This window comes from Nicotiana tomentosiformis, chromosome 5 (genome assembly GCF_000390325.3).
Source record: "Nicotiana tomentosiformis chromosome 5, ASM39032v3, whole genome shotgun sequence".
NCBI classification, from domain to species: domain Eukaryota; kingdom Viridiplantae; phylum Streptophyta; class Magnoliopsida; order Solanales; family Solanaceae; genus Nicotiana; species Nicotiana tomentosiformis.
Genome location: NC_090816.1, coordinates 98392496 through 98413114, shown reverse-complemented (window position 1 = coordinate 98413114; position 20619 = coordinate 98392496). Strand labels below are relative to the sequence as shown.

At 40.2% G+C, this 20619-nt stretch overlaps 1 protein-coding gene across 1 annotated transcript; it reads left to right on the top strand.

The window, feature by feature from the left end:
• The first annotated feature begins 18889 nt into the window (after positions 1-18889).
• Positions 18890-19635, top strand: LOC138892854 (zinc finger BED domain-containing protein DAYSLEEPER-like). The gene is made up of 2 exons (XM_070176601.1): positions 18890-19502; positions 19592-19635. The coding sequence occupies exons 1-2, from the start codon at positions 18890-18892 to the stop codon at positions 19633-19635; spliced, it is 657 nt and encodes a 218-aa protein (XP_070032702.1).
• Positions 19636-20619: the final 984 nt, after the last annotated feature.

Below are 20619 nucleotides of genomic sequence, written 5' to 3'. Positions count from 1 at the left end.
AATTCGAACCTCGTATCTCAATTCTCTCACATATGGTGAGGAAACATGCTACTGGGTTAGCTGAGCAGGCATCCGCACATACTGATAGGGCTGCAAGAAGCCGGGGCCTAGTTAGAGGCCGAGGTAGAGGTCGAGGAAGGGCACATGTTACGACTAGAGCACCTGTCAGAATAACAGTTGAGGAGCCACTAGTAGCTCCAATTGGGGGGCAGGTACCAGAAGCACCTGTTGTTACCCCCGGACTTCAGGAGACTTTGGCACAGTTCCTGAGTATGTTTGGTACATTAACCCAGGCGGGATTGATTTTTGTTGCACCAAATATTCCGTAGATTGGGGGAGTAGCTCCGACTTCTACCACAACTCCAGAGCAGCAGGTTCATGTTGGTCAGGTTCTAGGTGTAGCACCGGTACAAACTGTTATTCTGGTTCGGCCTGAGGTCAGGCCAGAGGCATCAGAAGAGGAATAAAAGAGACTTGAAAGGTTTAAGAAATATGATCCACCTACTTTCAGTGGCACAACTACAGAGGATGCCCAAGGATTTCTGGAAAATTGTCACCGTATTCTCTGCACCATGGGTATTGTGGAGATGAGCGAAGTTGCCTTTACTACATTTCAACTGTCAGGTGCAGCGTATCGGTGGTGGCAAATCTATGAAGAAGGTAAACCAGCCGATGCAACACCACCAACTTGGGCTCAATTTTCAGAAATATTCTTGAAAGAGTTTGTTCTCCAGAATCTCCGAAGAGTTTGAACGGTTGTGTCAGGGCACTATGACCGTGTCAGAATATGCTACCAGGTTCAATGAGTTAGTACGTCATGCACCTATCTTAGTTACTACAATCAGAGAACTGGTCTGCAGATTCATTGAGAGGCTCGATTATGATATTAAAATATGCATGGCTCGAGAATTTCAAATGATACTCCATTTCAACAAGTAGTGGAGATTGCAAGGAAGATTGAGGGTGTTTTAGGCGAGGAAATGGAGTCTAAGGAGGCCAAAAGGTCTCGAAGATCTGGAGGGTTCAATGGATTTTACTCTTCAGCTAGGACCCATTATAACGGAGGCTCGAGCAGTCGGTCAGCTCAGTCCACACATCAAATTACTCGGGGTGCTCCAGTTTATAGTGCACCACCAACACGAGATTCTTACAGTGGTTATTCCAATTATCTGGCAGAGACTCAGTACGAGCAGCCGCGACCTCAGAGGGGTTGTTATGAGTGTGGTGATACTAGGCATATCATGAGAGATTGTCCTAGACTTGGGAGGGGTGGATTTCATCAGAACACTCAAGCTACAAGCTTTACTCCAGTAAATACTCCACGTGCTCAATCAACTAGAGGTGGAGGACAGACAGGTAGTGGGCGCCTAAGAGGTAGAGGCCCGACCCGTTGATATAATCGCTATGATTTGGCTGAGGCCGATACACCAGATGGTATCGTTACAGGTACGATCTCGATTTGTTATAAAAAGAATATTTCCCCTTAGTTGGATTCAGATATGAATATTGAGGTGAGTCCTCCTATTATGCTCCGCTTATGGGCGAGCTTCGTAAGTTTGTGACCCACTTATATGTTTATCCATGTTGGGAGATTTAAAGATGTGAGTCCGTGTCTGTCATTTTATTTTGTACACCATTGAAGACTATAAGTCCAAAAGTAATATTTATTATTCACTACAGTGGGTTTAATGTGTTTCGAAATAATTGATTCCAATTTTTATGAATTATATGCCCTACCGGTATGAGGGTTCATTATGTGTTATGAAAAATGTTTACGAAATTTATTGAAAAGAAGAAAGAAAGGAAATTAAAAGTTTTGGTTGGCATAATGTGCAACATACTTGTGATTCGGAGTTGAGGATGAATCAACTCCGAATTTAATTTCACATTTTTATATAATGTAAAATATTTAAACCGGAATACAAGCCGCGGTGGAGGTTATGTAAGGACGAGGTCCTTGTGGTATACTATTTATGAGTTTAAATTCTCCCTTTGTGAAATTTAATTTGTACAATAATATTAAAAAGGAGTCATGCCTGTTAGGATTATTTGATAATTCTTGTATATTTTCTGTGCATATTCAGCCATTTTCGTGCTGTAAACATTGAGTTTTAGCCTATGAGATGAGTTCCCAAGTGGCGTTAAATGTGACTCATTAATTTGAGTAAGTAATCATGAGGTATTCATGCCTCACATTCTGTTGTCAGTGCTGTGCAAATTCGAAATGAGGTGATGGTTAATATGAGATTAATTGATGATGCTATAATTAATTATGAACAACTTTTAAGAATAGAGATGTGGTGATGAACATACATATTATGTGCTTTATGTTCTGATATCATTATGATAATGCATGGCTTGTAATGCTGAGATTGGTGTTATTGATATATACATTGTGGATGTATTGTTAGGAGTTAGTTTGGTGTTACTCTGGCAGGTAGATAGGCCCAATTACAGAGGAGACTCTGCCGGAATTTCTGAAAAATTTGGGAGTTAGAAATATTCAGGAGATTAAGACGTGCAAAAGAAGAGATAAGTTATGTTATGTGGTTGAGGGCGAATGATCTTAAGTGGGGGAGAATGTAACACCCCAATTATTTTTTGAAGTACTTCAACACTATCAAAAAAGTTGATGTGTGCGTAGGTATGATTTGCTACAGCCAGTTGAGACTAACACAGTGTCTTGATGTAGGGAATTTGAAATTTAATTGGAGTATAAGGAATTGTCTTAAGGCCTTATAAGTGTGAATAAAAGAAATAATCTCAAATGAGATGGTGTTGTCGGGCTTATCTCAAATGCGGTAGCATGGAATCAACCGTGAGTATATGAGTAAAGCTAAAATCATCAATTTGGTAACCTCCGAATAATTCTTAGAACGTTCGAGGACGAACGTTTGTGTAAGAGGTGGAGAATGTAACGACCCGACTTATCGTTTGAAGAATTAATGTCCCGTTCAGTAACTTAAGGTCTCGAGCAAATTCATAATAAGTATTATGACCCGCGAGTGTGGTCGAGTTTGATTTTCGAAAGATTCAGAATTTAATTAAAAGAACAATTCTTATTTAAGAAGCTTAAAAGAAAAGAGTTGACCGGAGAGTTGACTTTTTGATATTGGGGCCGGAATCCGATTCTGAAAATTGAAATACCTACATTATGTCATTTATGATTTGTGTACAAAATTTGAAGTCATTCCGGATTGATTTGATACGTTTCAGAGCAAAACATAGAAGTTGAGAGATTTGTAAAGTTATGAAATTTGGGAGTTTGGCCACGGTCAATATCGGGTCAAGACGACCTCTTTTTAGTGTTTTGAGTGCGCGAGCAGGTCCGTGGCGTGTTTTATAATTAAAATTCATTTATGGTTTGTGTCCGGGAGGTTCCGGATGAAAATTTGGAAAATATTGTAGAAACTGCATAAACCATAAATTTAAGATTTGGAAGTCGCTTTGTTATTGGAATTCGATTAAATTGGTATGGTTGAACTCGTATCAGAATGGGTGTTCTGATTTCATGAAAATTAGGTCGGGTTCCGAGGGGCGAGTCCGCGTTGACTTTTTGCAATAAATTTTGAAGTCGACGTATTATTATCCGAAATTATTTTTGATGAATTTTAATGAAGTTATACAATTAATTTGGATAGATTTGAGCGGTCCGGAGGTCCATTCAAGCAAGAAGGCAATTTTAAAATATCGGCATAACTTCAAAAAGGTACGTGTCTTGCTTAACCTCGAGTGGGGGAATTACCCCTTAGGCATTGAGTATTATATGCAAATTGTGTAATTGAAAATCAACTACGCGAGGTGACGAGTACGTACTTGGGTTATATGTGCAAATTATATTGGTTAAAATACTTAGACATGCCTTATGTATTAAATGGGAAATTATTGGTACTTATTAAATCCTTTAATTGTCTTGCCTAAATTCTAGTTTTGTTGTTTTTATTTCTGTATGATGATTTGGTAGGATTGCCACTTTGATTCTTATGTGAAATATTATTTGTTGAGTTGTTCACGCCCGGATATATTTGTCAAATGTTTTTGCACACTATTGTCGAGCCATGGGCTCCTTATTATGGAAATTTATGTATAATTAAATTTTATGAAAAATTGTAATAATTGAGCACTTGAGGTGAAATTTATGAGATGTGATATTGGCACGTTATATTGTTGGAAAGTTTTATTCGGGTGTTTGCATGAGGTTTCTGACGTACTATTATTATTATTATTATTATTATTATTATTATTATTATTGATTTATGCACATGCGGCGTGACAAGGCGGGCTATATATATGTGTGTGGGTTGCGCATGTGGCGAGACAAGGTGGGAACATTATTGTGCGCGTGTGGCGAGACAAGGCGGGCATTCACTTTACTATTGCACATGTGGCGAGACAAGGTGGGCTATGTCGGGGATTGATTGTCATGGCCTGGGGGGATTGTTGATGTTGCATATTTACGCTTGGGACTACGAGGCGGTACCTCGGGAGTGCCCTTTTGTTGATATTTTTCTTTGGTTGTACTTGCCTTTGGTTATTTTATTTTTTTTGTGATATGTAAATTCTTGTGTTCTTCCGCGATGTATTATTTGATTTTATTATGTGTGTTTTTATTCCTTGTTGTACTGTGTTGGCTTTGGATCTTGTACGAGACTCTGAGGATTTGTGTTTCAAGTTTTTACTAATTTTTAAGGTTAAGTTGTTTTGAATAAAAGAAATTATTGTATGATTTAATTCTTATAAGTTTTACATCCAAATCAGCAACTATCGGGTGTTTTATTTTAAATTGAAATGTCATTTTCTTCACCCAAACGAGTTAATAAATAAACTCATTTCTCTAATGATTTCTTAGTCGATTTAAAAATTGTAAACTCACTTTAGTGTAAATAAATTGATCATGTGGATCTTATATACATTGAGGATATTGGCATGTGAATTGTCTGTGCTGTTGTGATTTGAAATGAGGGCACGAGGTGCCGGAAAAATATGATAATTTAATTATGGGCATGAAATGCCGTGGAGATATGAAAATGGGCTAAGACCCGTATTTTTATGATTATGAAATGAGGTGTCACATGGTGACTTTTTAATTGAAGAATTATATTAAAAATATTTATTTGGAAGGATTTTTATTTAGAAAGTATTATATGAAAGAATTATATTTGAAAGATATTTATTTGAAGAAAATTATATTTGAAGGAGAGTTATTTGGTAGAATTATATGTGAAGGACATTTATTTGAAGAATTTGATTTAATTGGGTGTACTTGTATTTATTATTTGTTAAGTGATATTAAATGATGTTTTGTTGTCTTGCTGTGCATATCACTAGTTGTTTTATGATGTCCTTATTGTTATCTGTTTCTTACTATCTTGTATATTATATTGCAAAGGCTATTAGACTAGTGAGTGTCTTGACTATACCTCGTCTCTACTCTACTGAGGTTAGTCTTGATACTGTCACGACCCAAAATCCTAACGTGTCGTGATAGCGCCTATCGTGGAACTAGGCAAGACGACTCATCCCAAATCAAACCAATATTTTTATATCAAAAATAATTTCAAAGCTATTTAGCATAAAAACCTTCGTAAAAGAGTTCAAACCAAAACAAAAGTGCGGAAAAGAAAAGCCCGACATCGGGGTGTCACTAGGTCATGAGCATATAGGTAATCAAGCTAATACAACCAGTGTCTAAATATCAATAAAAGACAGAAAGGAATATAGACAGAAAGTCAAGGTCCTGCGGACGCCGGCAACTACCTCGTAGTCTCCGATACTCGATCGTGCTCGAACTCAACGACCTCCGTGATCAAACACACATGGATCTACACATAAAGTGCAGGGTGTAGTATGAGTACAACCACCTCAACAAGTAACATAAATAAATAAGGAACTGAGAAAAAAGCAAAACCGAGCAACACATAATACAGTTCTTTTCAGAAATTTCAGTTAAGGAATTTAGGCACGCTTTCAAACTGGTGTTTCAAAAATCAGACGTTTTACGCTCATGCGATACAGTATAAGTCCTCTAAAACATCACAACATAAATGACTAGCAACAAGGTGCATCAATAAATAAAAGCAATATACAGCCTCACACGGGCTACTGTCACTCATCTATCTCGACAGCTCAATCGCTCGGCTCTCAGCCTCAATACTCACACTCAAGGTACCTGCGCTCACTGGGGGTGTGTACAGACTCTGGATGGGCTCCTACAGTACAAGCGATATATTGCTATGGCGTGCAGCCCAACCCAATACTGCTGCGGCGTACAACCCGATCCAAGCATTGCTGCGGCGTGCAGCCTGATCTAATATCATGGCCCGAAGGCTTGTTGCGGTGTACAACCCGATCCAACATTTACTACAGCGCGCAGTCCGACCCAACATATCTCACACAGCGCTCAACCCGACACTCAGGCCCTATATCAGTCACTAGCCTTTCCAGCTTCACAATTATCACAACAATAGCCCAAACAAGGACTATAACAAGTACAAATCAAATCATGGGAGAGAACCGGAGTAAAATGCATAAGCAAACAAGGACTGAGTACAAGACAGCAATTTAACAGTCAATGCAACAAGCTCACGACCACTACGGGCCCCAACAGGTTTCCATATAACCTAAGCATGGTTTCTAACATGTAAGACAGTCAATAATTCGAAAGCAAGAGTGAATAGATAATAACAAGGTGTATTTGACTTTACAGTCTACATATCGACATCATATGAATTTCTCGGGGTTTCGTACCCTCAAGACCAGATTTAAAACTGTTACTTACCTCAAACCATACAAAATCCTACTCCACGATGCCCTTGCCCCTCAAATCGGCCTCCAAATGTCCCGAATCTAGACACAAGCAATACACTACGATCAATATAGGCTAAAGGAAACAATTCCACAAGAAACATACAAAATTAGACTCTAAACCCGAAATTGGCTCAAACCCGGCCCCTTGGCCCACGTCTCGAAATCCGACAAAATTTACAAAACTAGAAAGCTTATTCACTCACGAGTCCGCACATATGAAATTTATCCAAATCCGACATCATTGTTCTCTCAAATCCTTAAATTACTTCTCCAAATTTCTCAAGCCCTAACCCCTCATTTTCACTAATTACATGATTAAACAACGGGAAATCACCATATATACGAGTATTAGAGCTCAAGTAACTTACCTCAATGAAAACCCCCTTGATTCCCTTTTCAAATCTCTCCCAAAAGCTCCAAAAACCGAATAGAAATGGTGAAGAATGCACCAAAATTCGCGAAGTGTGCAATATGTACCTTCTGCCCAGGCTTCTCGCACCTGCGGCCTTTTACTCGCACCCGCGTGACTGCACCTGCGGTCCCAACAACCGCACCTGCGTAAGTCACTTAAACGCCCAAACTCCGCATATGCGGCTTATTCCTCTCACATGCGGGCTCGCAGGTGCGGCCAAGCTGGACACCTGCGCTCGATCCCCAACTTCCAAAATTCCGCATCTGCGATCACCTTCTGCGCCTGCGACCCTCGCACCTGCGACCCTCGCACCTGCGACTCCCCCTTCCGCAGGTGCGGAAATATCAGTAGCAGTAGCTTCAGCTGCATTTTCCAATTTTGACAAATCCGTTAACCACCCGGAATCAGCCCGAGGCCCTCGGGACTTCAACCAAAAATACCAACAAGTCATATATCAACATACAAACTTAGTCGAACCTTCGAATCACTCAAAACAACATCAAATCACCAAATTACCCTCGGATTCAAGCCTAAGAACTTCTAAACTTCCAAATTCGACAACCGATGCCGAAACCAACCAAACCACGTCCGAATGACCTCAAATTTTGCACACACGTCACAAATGACACTATGAACCTACTCCAACTTTCGGAATTCCATTCTGACCCCGATATCAAATTTTCTATTGCCAACCAAAAATCTCCAAATTTACAATTTCGCCAATTCAAGCCTAATTCTACCACGGACCTCCAAATCACATTCCAGACGCTCTCCTAAGACCAAAATCACCTAATGGAGCTAACAGAACCATCCGATTTCAAATCCGAGATCGTTCGCACATAGGTCAACATCCAGTTGACTTTTTTCCAACTTAAGTTTCTAATTTAGAGACTAAGTGTCTCATTCCACTCTGAAACCACTCCGGACCCGAACCAACTAACCTAGTATATCATAATATAGCTTAAGAGAATAAAGGAAACATAAATAGGGGAAACAGGGCTATAACTCTAGTAACGACCGGCCGGGTCGTTACATCCTCCCCCTCTTAAACAATCGTTCGTCCTCGAACGGGTCTAGAAACACACCTGGAGTCTCGAATAGGCGTGGATATCTGCTCCGCATCTCCCGCTCAGTCTCCCAAGTGGCCTCCTCCACTGGCTTCCCTCTCCACTGCACTTTCACTGAAGCTATGTCCTTTGACGTCAACCTTCGAACCTGCCGATCCAAAATAGCCACCGGCTCCACATCATAAGTCATATCACCCTCCAACTGAACCGTGCTGAAATCCAAAACATGGGATGGATCTCCGATATACTTTTGGAGCATGGAAACATAAAATACTAGGTGTACACTAGACAAGATGGGTGGCAAAGCAAGCTTATACGCCACCTCCCCTATCCTCTGAAGCACATCAAAAGGCCTAATGAACCGGGGGCTCAACTTGCCCCTCTTCCCAAACCTCATAACACCCTTCATGGGTGATACCTTCAGCAAAACCTTCTCCCCAACCATAAAAGACACATAATTGACCTTCCTATCCGCGTAGCTCTTCTACCTAGACTGTGCCGTGCGAAGCCGCTCCTGAATCAATTTCACCTTATCTAATGCATCCTGGACCAAGTCTGTACCCAAGAGCCTAGCCTCACCCGGCTCAAACCATCCAACAAGAGATCTACACCTTCTCATATATAAAACCTTGTATGGAGGTATCTGAATACTCGACTAATAACTGTTGTTATATGCAAACCCCGCGAGTGGCCGAAACTGGTCCCATGAACCCCCAAAGTCAATGACACAAGCACGCAACATGTCCTCTAATATCTGAATAGTGCGCTCGGACTGCCCGTCCATCTAAGGGTGAAAAGTCGTGCTCAACTCAACCTGAGTACCCAACTCTCGCTCCACGACCCTCCAAAACTGCGATGTAAATTGAGTGCCCCTATCTGAAATGATGGAAACTGGGACACCATGCAGGAGAGCAATCTCTCAGATGTAAATCTCAGCCAACCGCTTTGAATTGTAAGTAGTACCAACTGGAATGAAGTGCGCGGACTTGGTTAGCCGATCCACAATAACCCAAATAGCATCGAACTTCCTCGAAGTCCATGTGAGCCTAAATACAAAGTCCACAGTGATCCTCTCCCCCTTCCACTCCGGAATGTCTAATCTCTGAAGCAAGCCACCTGGTCTCTGATGCTCATACTTAACCTGCTGACAGTTGAGACACTGAGCTACAAACCCAACTATATCCTTCTTCATCCGCCTCCACTAAAAGTGCTGTCTCAAATCCTGGTACATCTTCGCGGCACCCGGATGGATGGAATACCGTAAGCTGTGGGCCTCCTCAAGAATCAACTCTCGAAGCCCATCTACATTAGGCACACATATCCGGCCCTGCATCCTCAACACGCCATCATCACCAATAGTCACATCCCTAGCATCACCTCTCCGAACCCTGTCCTGAAGAACGAGTAAGTGGGGGTCATCATACTGATGCTCCCTGATACGGTCATAAAGAGAAGACCCGGAGACCACGCAAGCCAATACCCGACTAGACTCCGTAATGTCCAATCTCTCAAGCTGGCCCACTAAGGCATGAACATCCAATTCCAAAGGTCTCTCTGCTACTGGAAGATATGCTAAACTCCCCAATCACTCTGCTTGGCGACTCAAAGCATCGGCCACCACATTGGCCTTCCCCGGATGATATAAAATAGTGATTTCATAGTCCTTAAGAAGCTCCAACCATCTCCGCTGACGCAAGTTTAGATCCTTCAGCTTAAACAGATGCTGCAGACTCCGGTGATCAGTATAGATCTCATAATGAACCCTATACAAATAGTGACGCCAAATCTTCAAGACGTGAATAATGGCTGCCAACTCAAGATCATGGACAAGATAGTTCTTCTCATGGGTCTTCAACTGGCGCGAGGCGTAGGCAATCACCCTACCCTCCTACATCAAAATACAACCAATGCCTATCCTCGAGGCATCACAATACACGGTGTAAGAACCTGAAGCTGATGGCAGAACTAACATTGGAGTTGTGGTCAAAGCAGTCTTGAGTTTCTGAAAGCTCTCCTCACATTCATCCGACCACCTGAATGGAGCACCCTTTTAGGTCAATTTGGTCAAGTGCGATGCAATAGATGAAAATCCCTCCACAAATAGACGGTAATAACCTGCCAAACCAAGGAAGCTCCTAATTTTCGTGGACGAGGACGGTCTAGGACAACTCTGCACCGCCTCTATCTTCTTTGGATCCACCTGAATACCCTCACTGGACACCACGTGCCCCAAGAATGCTACTGAACTGAGCCAACACTCACATTTGGAGAACTTTGCATAAAGCTTCTCCTCCCTCAATCTCTGTAATACAATCTTCAAATGCTGAGCGTGCTCCTCCTGGCTACGAGAGTACACCAGGATGTCATCAATGAATACAATAATGAATGAGTCCAGATAAGGCTGAAATACACTGTTCATCAAATTCATCAACGCTGCTGGGGCATTGGTCAGCCCAAAAGACATCACTAAGAACTCATAATGGCCATATCGGGTCCTGAAAGCTGTCTTAAGAATATCTGAATCCTGAATCTTCAGCTGGTGATAACCGGACCTCAAATCAATCTTGGAGAACACCCTCGCTCCCTGAAGCTGGTCAAATAAATCATCAATACGAGGCAAAGGATACTTGTTCTTGATTGTGACCTTGTTCAACTGCCTGTAATCAATACACATTCTCATGGAACTGTCCTTCTTCTTCACAAATAGAATCGGTACACCCCAAGGTGACACACTAGGCCGAATAAACCCCTTATCAAGGAGTTCCTGAAGTTGTTCTTCTAATTACTTCAACTCCGTCGGTGCCATACGATACGGTCGAATAGAAATAGGCTGAGTGCCCAGCACCAAATTAATGCCGAAGTCAATATCCCTGTCAGGCAGCATGCCCAACAGGTTTGCAGGAAACACATCCGGATAATCACGTACCACCGGAATAGAATCAATGGTAGGAGTCTCTGCACTAACATCCCTCACAAAAGCCAAGTAAGACAGGCAATCCTTCTCAACCATACGCCGAACCTTCAAATATAAAATCACCCTACTAGGTACAAAACCACTCCACTCAACCCTAAAAAATCTCGGCATAGCCAACGTCATGGTCTTTGCATGACAATCTAGAACAACATAACATGGAGATAACCAATCCATTACCAATATCACATCAAAGTCAATCGTACTGAGCAACAATAGATCCACTCAGTTCTCCAGACCCCAATAGTCAACACACATGACCGATATACGCGGTCCACAACAATAGTATCACCCACAGGAGTAGATACATGGACAGATGAAACTAAAGACTCACGGGGCATATCTAGAAAATGGGCGAAATATGAGGAAACATATGAATAAGTGGAACCAGGGTCAAATAATATAGAAGCATCTCTGTGGCAAACTGAGACAATACCTGTAATCACAGCATCCGAAGCAATAGCATCTGGTCTGGCAGGGAGAGCATAGAAACGGGCCTGGCCTCCCCCTGATCTGCCTCCCCCTCTAGGGCGACCCCTAGCTGACTGACCTCCACCCCTAGCTGACTGGCTCCTCTGTAGAGCGGAACCTCCTACTAGACGAGGACACTCTCTCCTCAGGTGACCAAACTCTCCACACTCATAGCAACACCCCGATGGTGGTGCTGGGGAATGAAGATAGCCCCGAGCACCGGGATGACTAGCAAAAGGACCCGGCATAGACGAACTCTGACTCGATGGAGGACACGAAGAACTCTATGTTGGTAGTGCACAAAATGATGACTGGCCCTGCTGATGACTGTGAGAACCATGGCCAGATGATGCACCACGGTGAAATGGCCAAGCTGACTGAGCATGTCTGAAATGACGACCTCTATCATGCTGGAACTGACCCCCAGAAGGTGCATCGCTGAATCAACCCTGACCATGAGGCCTCTTGGCCTCCCTCTCAACCCTCTCAATCTGCCGAGCAATGTCGACAACCTCATCAAAAGTAGCACCCGAAACCCTCTCTCTTGTCATGAGCAACTGTAGCTGATAAGTGCGACCATCAATAAACCTCATGATCCTCTCCCTGTCCGTGGGAACCAACCAGATAGCATGAAGGGCCAACAGAGAGAACTGTATCTCATACTGCATCACAGACATATCACCCTGGAAATGCCACTCAAATTGTCTGTGCAGCTCCTCCCTGCGGGATCGAGGCACGAACTTTTCCAAAACGACCACAGAGAACTGCTGCCAAGTAAGGGGTGATGCGCCAACAGGCTTACGCCTCTCGTAAGTCTCCCACCATGTGAGTGCAGCCCCAGAAAACTGAAAAGTAGTGAATGAGACACCATAAGTCTCCAGAATACTAGTAGTACGGAGTATCCTTTGACACTTGACCAAAAAGTCCTGAGCATCCTCTCTCTCTGTGCCACTGAAAGGTGGTGGCTGGAGTCTCCCAAACCTCTCCAACCTATGCTGATCATCCTCAGGCATGGCAGGAACCACATAATTTTGAGCCTGGTGGTGCCCCTTGTGTCTTGAGTCCCTGAACAACCTGCTCGGGTGTGCGAGCGACGGGAGTCTGACTGCCTGTGCCTCCCCCGGCCTGAGAAGTAGCTGCGGCGGTCGAGATAGAGACCGCCTGAGCAAGGCCGGTACACGCTGTCAGAACCTGAGCTAGGGCCTCCTGAAGGCCTTGAATCACAATAGGCACAGGTGGTGCCTGAGCCGGTGCATCAACAACTGGAATCTGGTCCTGATCTGTAGCAACTGGTAGATCTGCAGGTACTACCCCAGCTGCGGTGCGGGCTGCACCTCTACCCCTACCACGACCTCTATCGACCCTGGCTGGTGGTACTGGTGGCTGGCCCTCCTGATCGGTAGTACGAGTCCTCACAATCTGTGAGAGAATGAAATAACAGATATTTAGTTACTAGAATCAACAAATTCGCATGACAAGAATTCAAGAATGTGGAGTTTCCTAAGGCTTCTGCAGCCTCTCGAAGATATGTACAGACGTCTCCGTACCGATCCGCACGACTCTACTAAACTCGCTCATGACTCGTGAGACCTATGTAACCTACGCTCTGATACCAATCTGTCACGACCCAAAATTCTAACCTGTCGTGATGGCGCCTATCATGGAACTAGGAAAGATGACTCATCCCAAATCAAACCGATATTTTCATTTCAAAAATAATTTCAAGGATATTTAGCATAAAAACCTTCGTAAAAGAGTTCCAACCAAAATAAAAGTGCGAAAAAGAAAAGCCCAACATCGGGGTGTCACTAGGTCATGAGCATCTAGGTAATCAAGCTCATACAACTAGTGTCTAAATATCAATACAAGATAGAAAGGAATATAGAAGGAGAGTCAAGGTCCTGCGGACACCGGCAGCTACCTCGTAGTCTCCGATACTCGATCGCGCTCGAACTCAATGACCTCCGTGATCAAACACACCTGGATCTGCACATAAAGTGCAGGGTGTAGCATGAGTACAACCACCTCAGCAAGTAACAAAAATAAATAAGGAACTGAGAAAAGAGCAAAACCGAGCTACACATAATACAGTTCTTTTCAAAAATTTCAGTTAAGGAATTTAGGCACGCTTTCAAACTGGTGTTTCAAAAATCAGACATTTTACGCTCATGCGATACAGTATAAGTCCTCCAAAACATCACAACAGAAATGACTAGAAATAAGGTGCATCAATAAATAAAAGCAATATACAGCCTCGCAGGGGCTACTGTCACTCATATATCTCGACAGCTCAATCGCTCGGCTCTCAGCCTCAATACTCACACTCAAAGTACCTGCGCTCACTGGGGGTGTATGTACAGACTCCGGAGGGGCTCCTACAGCCCAAGCTCTATATTGTTGCGGCGTGCAGCCCGACCCAATAATGCTGCGACGTGCATCCCGATCCAAGCACTGCTGCGGCGTGCAGCCCGATCAAATATCATAGCCCGAAGGCTTGTTGCGGTGTGCAACCTGATCCAACATTTACTGCGGCGTGCAGCTCGACCCAACATATCTCACACAGTGCTCAACCCGGCACTCAGGCCCTTTATCAGTCACTAGCCTTTCCAACTTTACAATTATCACAACAATAGCCCAACCAAGGACTATAACAAGTACAAATCAAATCATGGGAGAGAACCGGAGCAAAATGCATAAGCAAACAAGGACTGAGTACAAGACAGAAATTTAACAGTCAATGCAACAAGCTCACGACCACTACGGGCCCTAACAGGTTTCCATATAACCTAAGCATGGTTTCTAACATGTAAGACAATCAATAATTCGAAAGCAAGAGTGAACAGGTAATAACAAGGTGTATTTGACTTTACAGTCTACCGGGACGGACCAAGTCTCTTTCCCCGCTCGGTGCCCGCTCACACGTCCATCACCTAACGAGTGTGTCACCTCTAAATATCGACATCATATGAATTTCTCGGGGTTTCATACCCTCAAGACCGGATTTAAAACTGTTACTTACCTCAAACCAAGCAAAATCCTACTCCGCAATGCCCTTGCGTCTCAAATCGGCCTCCAAACGTCCTGAATCTAGCAACAAGCAATACAATATGATCAATATAGGCTAAAGGAAACAATTTCACAAGAAAAATACCAAATTAGACTCAAAACCCGAAATTGGTTCAAACCTGGCCCCTGGGCCCACATCTTGAAATCCGACAAAAGTTACAAAACTAGAAAGCCCATTCACTCACGAGTCCGCACATATGAAATTAATCCAAATCCGACATCATTTGGTCCCTCAAATCCTTAAATTACTTCTCCAAATATCCCAAGCCCTAACCCCTCATTTTCACTAATTACATGATTAAACAACGGAAAATCACCATATATACGAGTATTAGGGCTCAAGTAATTTACCTCAATGAAAACCCCTTTGATTCCCTCTTCAAATCTCTCCCAAAAGCTCCAAAACTGAATAGAAATGGTGAAGAATGCACCAAAATTTGCGAAGTGTGCAATATGCACCTTCTGCCTAGGCTTCTCGCACCTGCGGCCTTTTACTCGCACCTGCGGTCCCAACAACCGCACCTGCGCAAGTCACTTAAACGCCCACACTCTGCACCTGCGCCTTATTCCTCGCACCTGTGGGCTCGCAGGTGCGGCCAAGATTGCGCACCTGTGCTCGATCCCCAGCTTCCGAAATTCCGTGCCTGCGACCCTCGCACCTGCGACTCCCCCTTCCGCAGGTGCGAAAGTATCAGTAGCAGCAGCTTCAACTGCATTTTCCAACTTTGACAAATCCGTTAACCACCCGGAATCACCCCGAGGCCCTCGGGACTTCAACCAAAAATACCAACAAGTCATATATCAACATACAAACTTAGTCGAACCTTCGATTCACTCAAAATAATATCAAATTACCAAATTACCCTCGGATTCAAGCCTAAGAACTTCTAAACTTCCAAATTCGACAACCGATACCGAAACCAACCAAACCACGTCCGAATGACCTTAAATTTTGCACACACGTCACAAATGACACTACGAACCTACTCCAACTTCCGGAATTCCATTCCGACCCCGATATCAAATTTTTCACTGCCGACCAAAAATCGCCAAATTTCTAATTTCGCCAATTCAAGACTAATTCTATCATAGACCTCCAAATCATATTTCGGACGCACTCCTAAGTCCAACATCACCTAACGAAGCTAACAGAACCATCAAAATTCAAATCCGAGATCGTTTACACATAGGTCAACATCCAGTTGACGTTTTTCCAACTTAAGTTTCTACCTTAGAGACTAAGTGTCTCATTCCGCTCTGAAAACCACTCCGGACCCGAATCAACTAACCCGATATATCATAATATAGCTTAAGAGCATAAAGAAAATAGAAATGGGGGAAACGGGGCTATAACTCTCGGAACGACCGGTCGGGTCGTTACAGATACTTACTGGGTACCGACCGTGGTGTGCTCATACTACACTTCTGCATATTTTTGTGCAGAGCCAGGTATTGGAGATATCGGACTTGAGCAGAGTTAAAGCGGGACCGTAAGGATTCAAGGTAGAGCTGCTTGGTCATCACAGTCCCTTGGAGTCTTTTCATTTTATTGTACTGTTAATTTTTAATTAAACAGTATTGTATATTCGTTCCTCATTATCATTCCATGTATTCAGTTAGAGTTCCTGACTCAGTACTACCTGTCTTGGGAGGTTGTATATTCATATTTATTCCGTTGTTAGTTTTGGTTACTTATTTAATAAAAAAAATAAATGACTTCAAAATGTAATAGAAATCGGCTTACCTAGTCTTAGAGACTAGGTGCATCACGACGTCTGTGGTGGGATTTTGGGTCGTGACAATGGGAGACCATGAGCATTCCCATGTCCATCACCAGCAGCAAGACTTTCGACCGACAGGACATAGAAAAATCCAGCGAAAGGAAAATTTCATAAATTTTGTACACGACCTCTATTTATTTGTCTGATTTATGAATATTAGTTTTTATGATTCATCAAAAGTAGATTATATCGACATCCATTAATCCCTTTAGGATAAGAAATATTAGTTTGTTGTCTGAATGATACCATTCATGCCCCATATCGCAGAAACATGCCAGAAATTTCATATTGATAGTCCAGTAGATTTTTGTTGTAAAGAAGTGTAATACTACCTTTCTTCCCTTGTTTAAAGCTTCTATCACGTAACCAACTACTTTCCTTCCCTTGTTTAGAGCTTCTATCATATCTACTTTTACGAGAATTTATGCGATGAAGAAAATCAAAATACCTGTAGAAACACTGATATGTATGGCTTGTTCAAAGTAAACATGACCTTCATATATATAAAGGTGATAGTCAGTTCATAATATTCTTGTCTATGTAGGATTGGTATGACATTGGAACATCAACAATCGCTAGGATACTTGATGGATTTCAGATTTCCGTTCATATTTATGTTAGGAATAAGTTTTGAACGTTACAATTTTGTCCTAACTGGTAATTTTTTTGTTGAAAAAATAATTTCTCTTCTAAAGGGCATAAAAGTCTATTAACATTTTAAGGATATTTTGGTCCTTCAGCATTTAGCGTAGAACATTCATACTTTTATAATAATATAGATAGATATAGATAGATAGATAGATAGATAAATAGATAGATAGATATATAAAATAATTTAAACTTTCAAATCAAAAACATAACGTGACAAATGAAGTAGCTAAACATCTATATCTATACTATATTAAAAGCACGAAGGCCTTTAGCGAAATGTAGTTTATTTTTTTTACCCTTTAAAAATAGAACTAACACTGGATAAATAGTCATTTGATTATTTTTCTAATATTTAGATTTAATCATTTAATTAATTTCCTAACATTTAGGAGTTTGTATAATAAATTTTTTCCTTATTTGAAATGTATTAAATATTCTGACATTTAAAACTTTAAAATCATTAATATTTTACCTTATATAAATTTTACACTTAAATTATATATAAATAATAAATAAAATAAATAAAGGGGAGAATAAGGACATTAAAGAAAGAGGAAGTACGTTTGCCTTTGGATAATATGGAAGTTTCTTTAAATTTCTTGAGAACTTGTTTACGTTCTGATTTCTTTGAAACTCTTCTATATTAGAATACTTCAATACTTACAATATATAGAAGACTATTCCACTAATAATAGTATTCTATATTATATTAGTTTTCAAAGCTTTTAAATTAGTAATTATAATTGTTTGGAATATTGAGCATAAATTAATAACAAATTCTAAAATTATCAATTATTCCAACAAGATAATTTATGAGATCTTTTAACTTCTCTAGATAGTATTAAATTTAGCTGAATATAATCGAGTTTCTTGACTATAATTATATCTTTTAAAAGGGTATTTTAATTGTAGACTTTATTTATGGTATAAAGTGATTCTTAAATTTTTGATATTAACAAAGAATTATCATTTATTTTTTCCGTGGATGATTTTTTACATAATCGACTTTTTAATATTTGAAAAAAATTGTTATAAAATAAAAATATAATTGCAATTAAATACTTAAAAATTGGTATGAACTAGCTAATTAGTATTATTTAAATACTAATCTCACTTGAAAAATGATACTTCCAAACTAAATACACATTTCCCTTCCCGTTCTAACTTCAGTCATTCTTTGAAATGTATTTTAAGTTGAATTATTTGACTGGTGATTGAGTATTTCCGTGGAGCAGTTTCATTTTTTATTAGTTATATACGACCAACATTTATTATTTTCAAGAACTTTTATTTTTATTTTATATCTCAAAGATAAATTTTAAATAAATATTTTATTGAGTTAGGTACACGCGCAAAGCGCGTACACTAAGACTAGTTATATTAAAAATACGAAAGCCCTTAGCATAATGTCATTCAACTTTTTTATTCTTTGATAACTAATTTCACATTGGATAAAATAGTAATTTAAGTTATTTTCCTAATACGTAAGTATAGTCCTTTAAGTTATTTTCACTTGCAATGTGCATTTTGTTGAAAATTTGTGAGCTTGATCTTATTTTGAAAGAGTTGATGGAACATGAAGATGCTAGTTTGAAAGAAATGGCAAAAAAAAATAAAAGAAAAATTTGTCAAGTATTGGGATGAACCTGAAAAAATTAACAAGATGATCTTTCTTGCATCAATTTTGGATCCCCGTAACAAGCTTGACTATGTTCCTTTTGTAATTGTGAGGATGTTTGGAGAAAAAGAAGGGAAGAAATTAATTTTAGAAGTGAAAATTTATATGGATTCTTTGTTTGATTATTATGTAAAGAAAAAATCAAAAGGATCTACATCTGCTTCATCAGGAAACACAACAATTACTGTGAGTGGTTATGGCAGCTTTTTGAAAAGAGGAACAATGAGAACGAAATTGCAATCTGAGAAACATAAGGAAGTGACAGGGGGTTTAGGTGCTAAATCAGAGTTAGATAGATATCTTGCTGAAGATATTGAGCCCGAAACAAATGAGTTTAAAATCTTAAATTGGTGGAAAATCAATGAGCCTAGATTTTCCATTCTTGCGGAGATGGCTTGTGATGTGTTAGCCATTCCTATTTCAAGTGTTACATCAGAATGTGCATTCAGCACTAGAGGTCGCATTCTTGACTCGTTTAGGAGTTCGTTGACGCCTAAACTGGTGCAATCTCTTATTTGTCTTCAAGATTGGCTTAGAGGTGAACATATTTCTACTAAAGTTGAGGAAGACTTGGAGTATCTGGAACAACTGAAACTTGGTAATTATTTTGTGTTTTGCATTTATTATATTACAAATAGTTTACTTAATACTGATGCATGACAAATATTTCTTCAATATTTTCCTTAGATTTGGCTAATTGTGCAAAATATTCAACTATTATTGACATATAGTTGCAACCTGTGGCATGTGTGGTAAGTTGATAACCTTCTGTATATTTGGTGATATAACATTGATATACTTTATTATAAATCAATTGTGGTTTTGACTTATAATTATGTCTTTTGTTGCAAAGGTTTGATCATGGCGCCTAAATGGAACTTAAGGATTATGTATCATCTTCGTAATACTTAGATCAACAAGTAAATAGACAAGTAATGCTGCAGTAGTAACTTGCTAGTGAGCTCTTTTGGTAGATAAGCTGATGGTAGACAAGTATATTATATAAGACTTCTTATGTTTCATGCTACTTAATGTAGTTATTTTGCTGGTTTTGAGATTTCAGCAGTATAAAAACTTTCTAACTTTTGGATTACTCTTTTGGTTATGTAATATTACTTGTACTAAAGAATGGTTTCCTACTAGCTGCTCAAGCTAACTTTTGGATATAATGAATGAAGTTCACGTGCAAATTATCATATTGGCATGTGGTTTTATAAATAAACCAGACGGCTGCTGCTTTTCGAGCTCATGTTGGTGGTCTGTTGTTTGCTCTAGAAGAAATGACATCTTGGTATATTTTAAAAAATGTACATGCTTTATCTGATTCTTGGTAGACCAAAAGGTTTCTGGGAGATAATAGTCCTTATCGCTATATTTGTGTTACTAAGATTATAGTAGATTTTCTCTACAAATCAGATTTTTTAATCAAGAATACTCCTCAGCAACACAAACCAGATTTATATAAATAAAAAAACAGATTTATGATTTATCACATTCAAGCAACACAAGAAGTATGAAATTTTGGAAAAAACCAACAAATTAATCAGTCCAATTTTTACGTAGAAAACGCCCAATATGATAATGTTCAAACAGAAAATCGATCCGAAATAAACTAAACTCAAATTAAAAAACCGAAATGAACCGAAATTATTTCAGTTCGATTTCAGTTACTACTTTTACAAAACCTAAAATCAAATAACCGAACTGAATTTCTT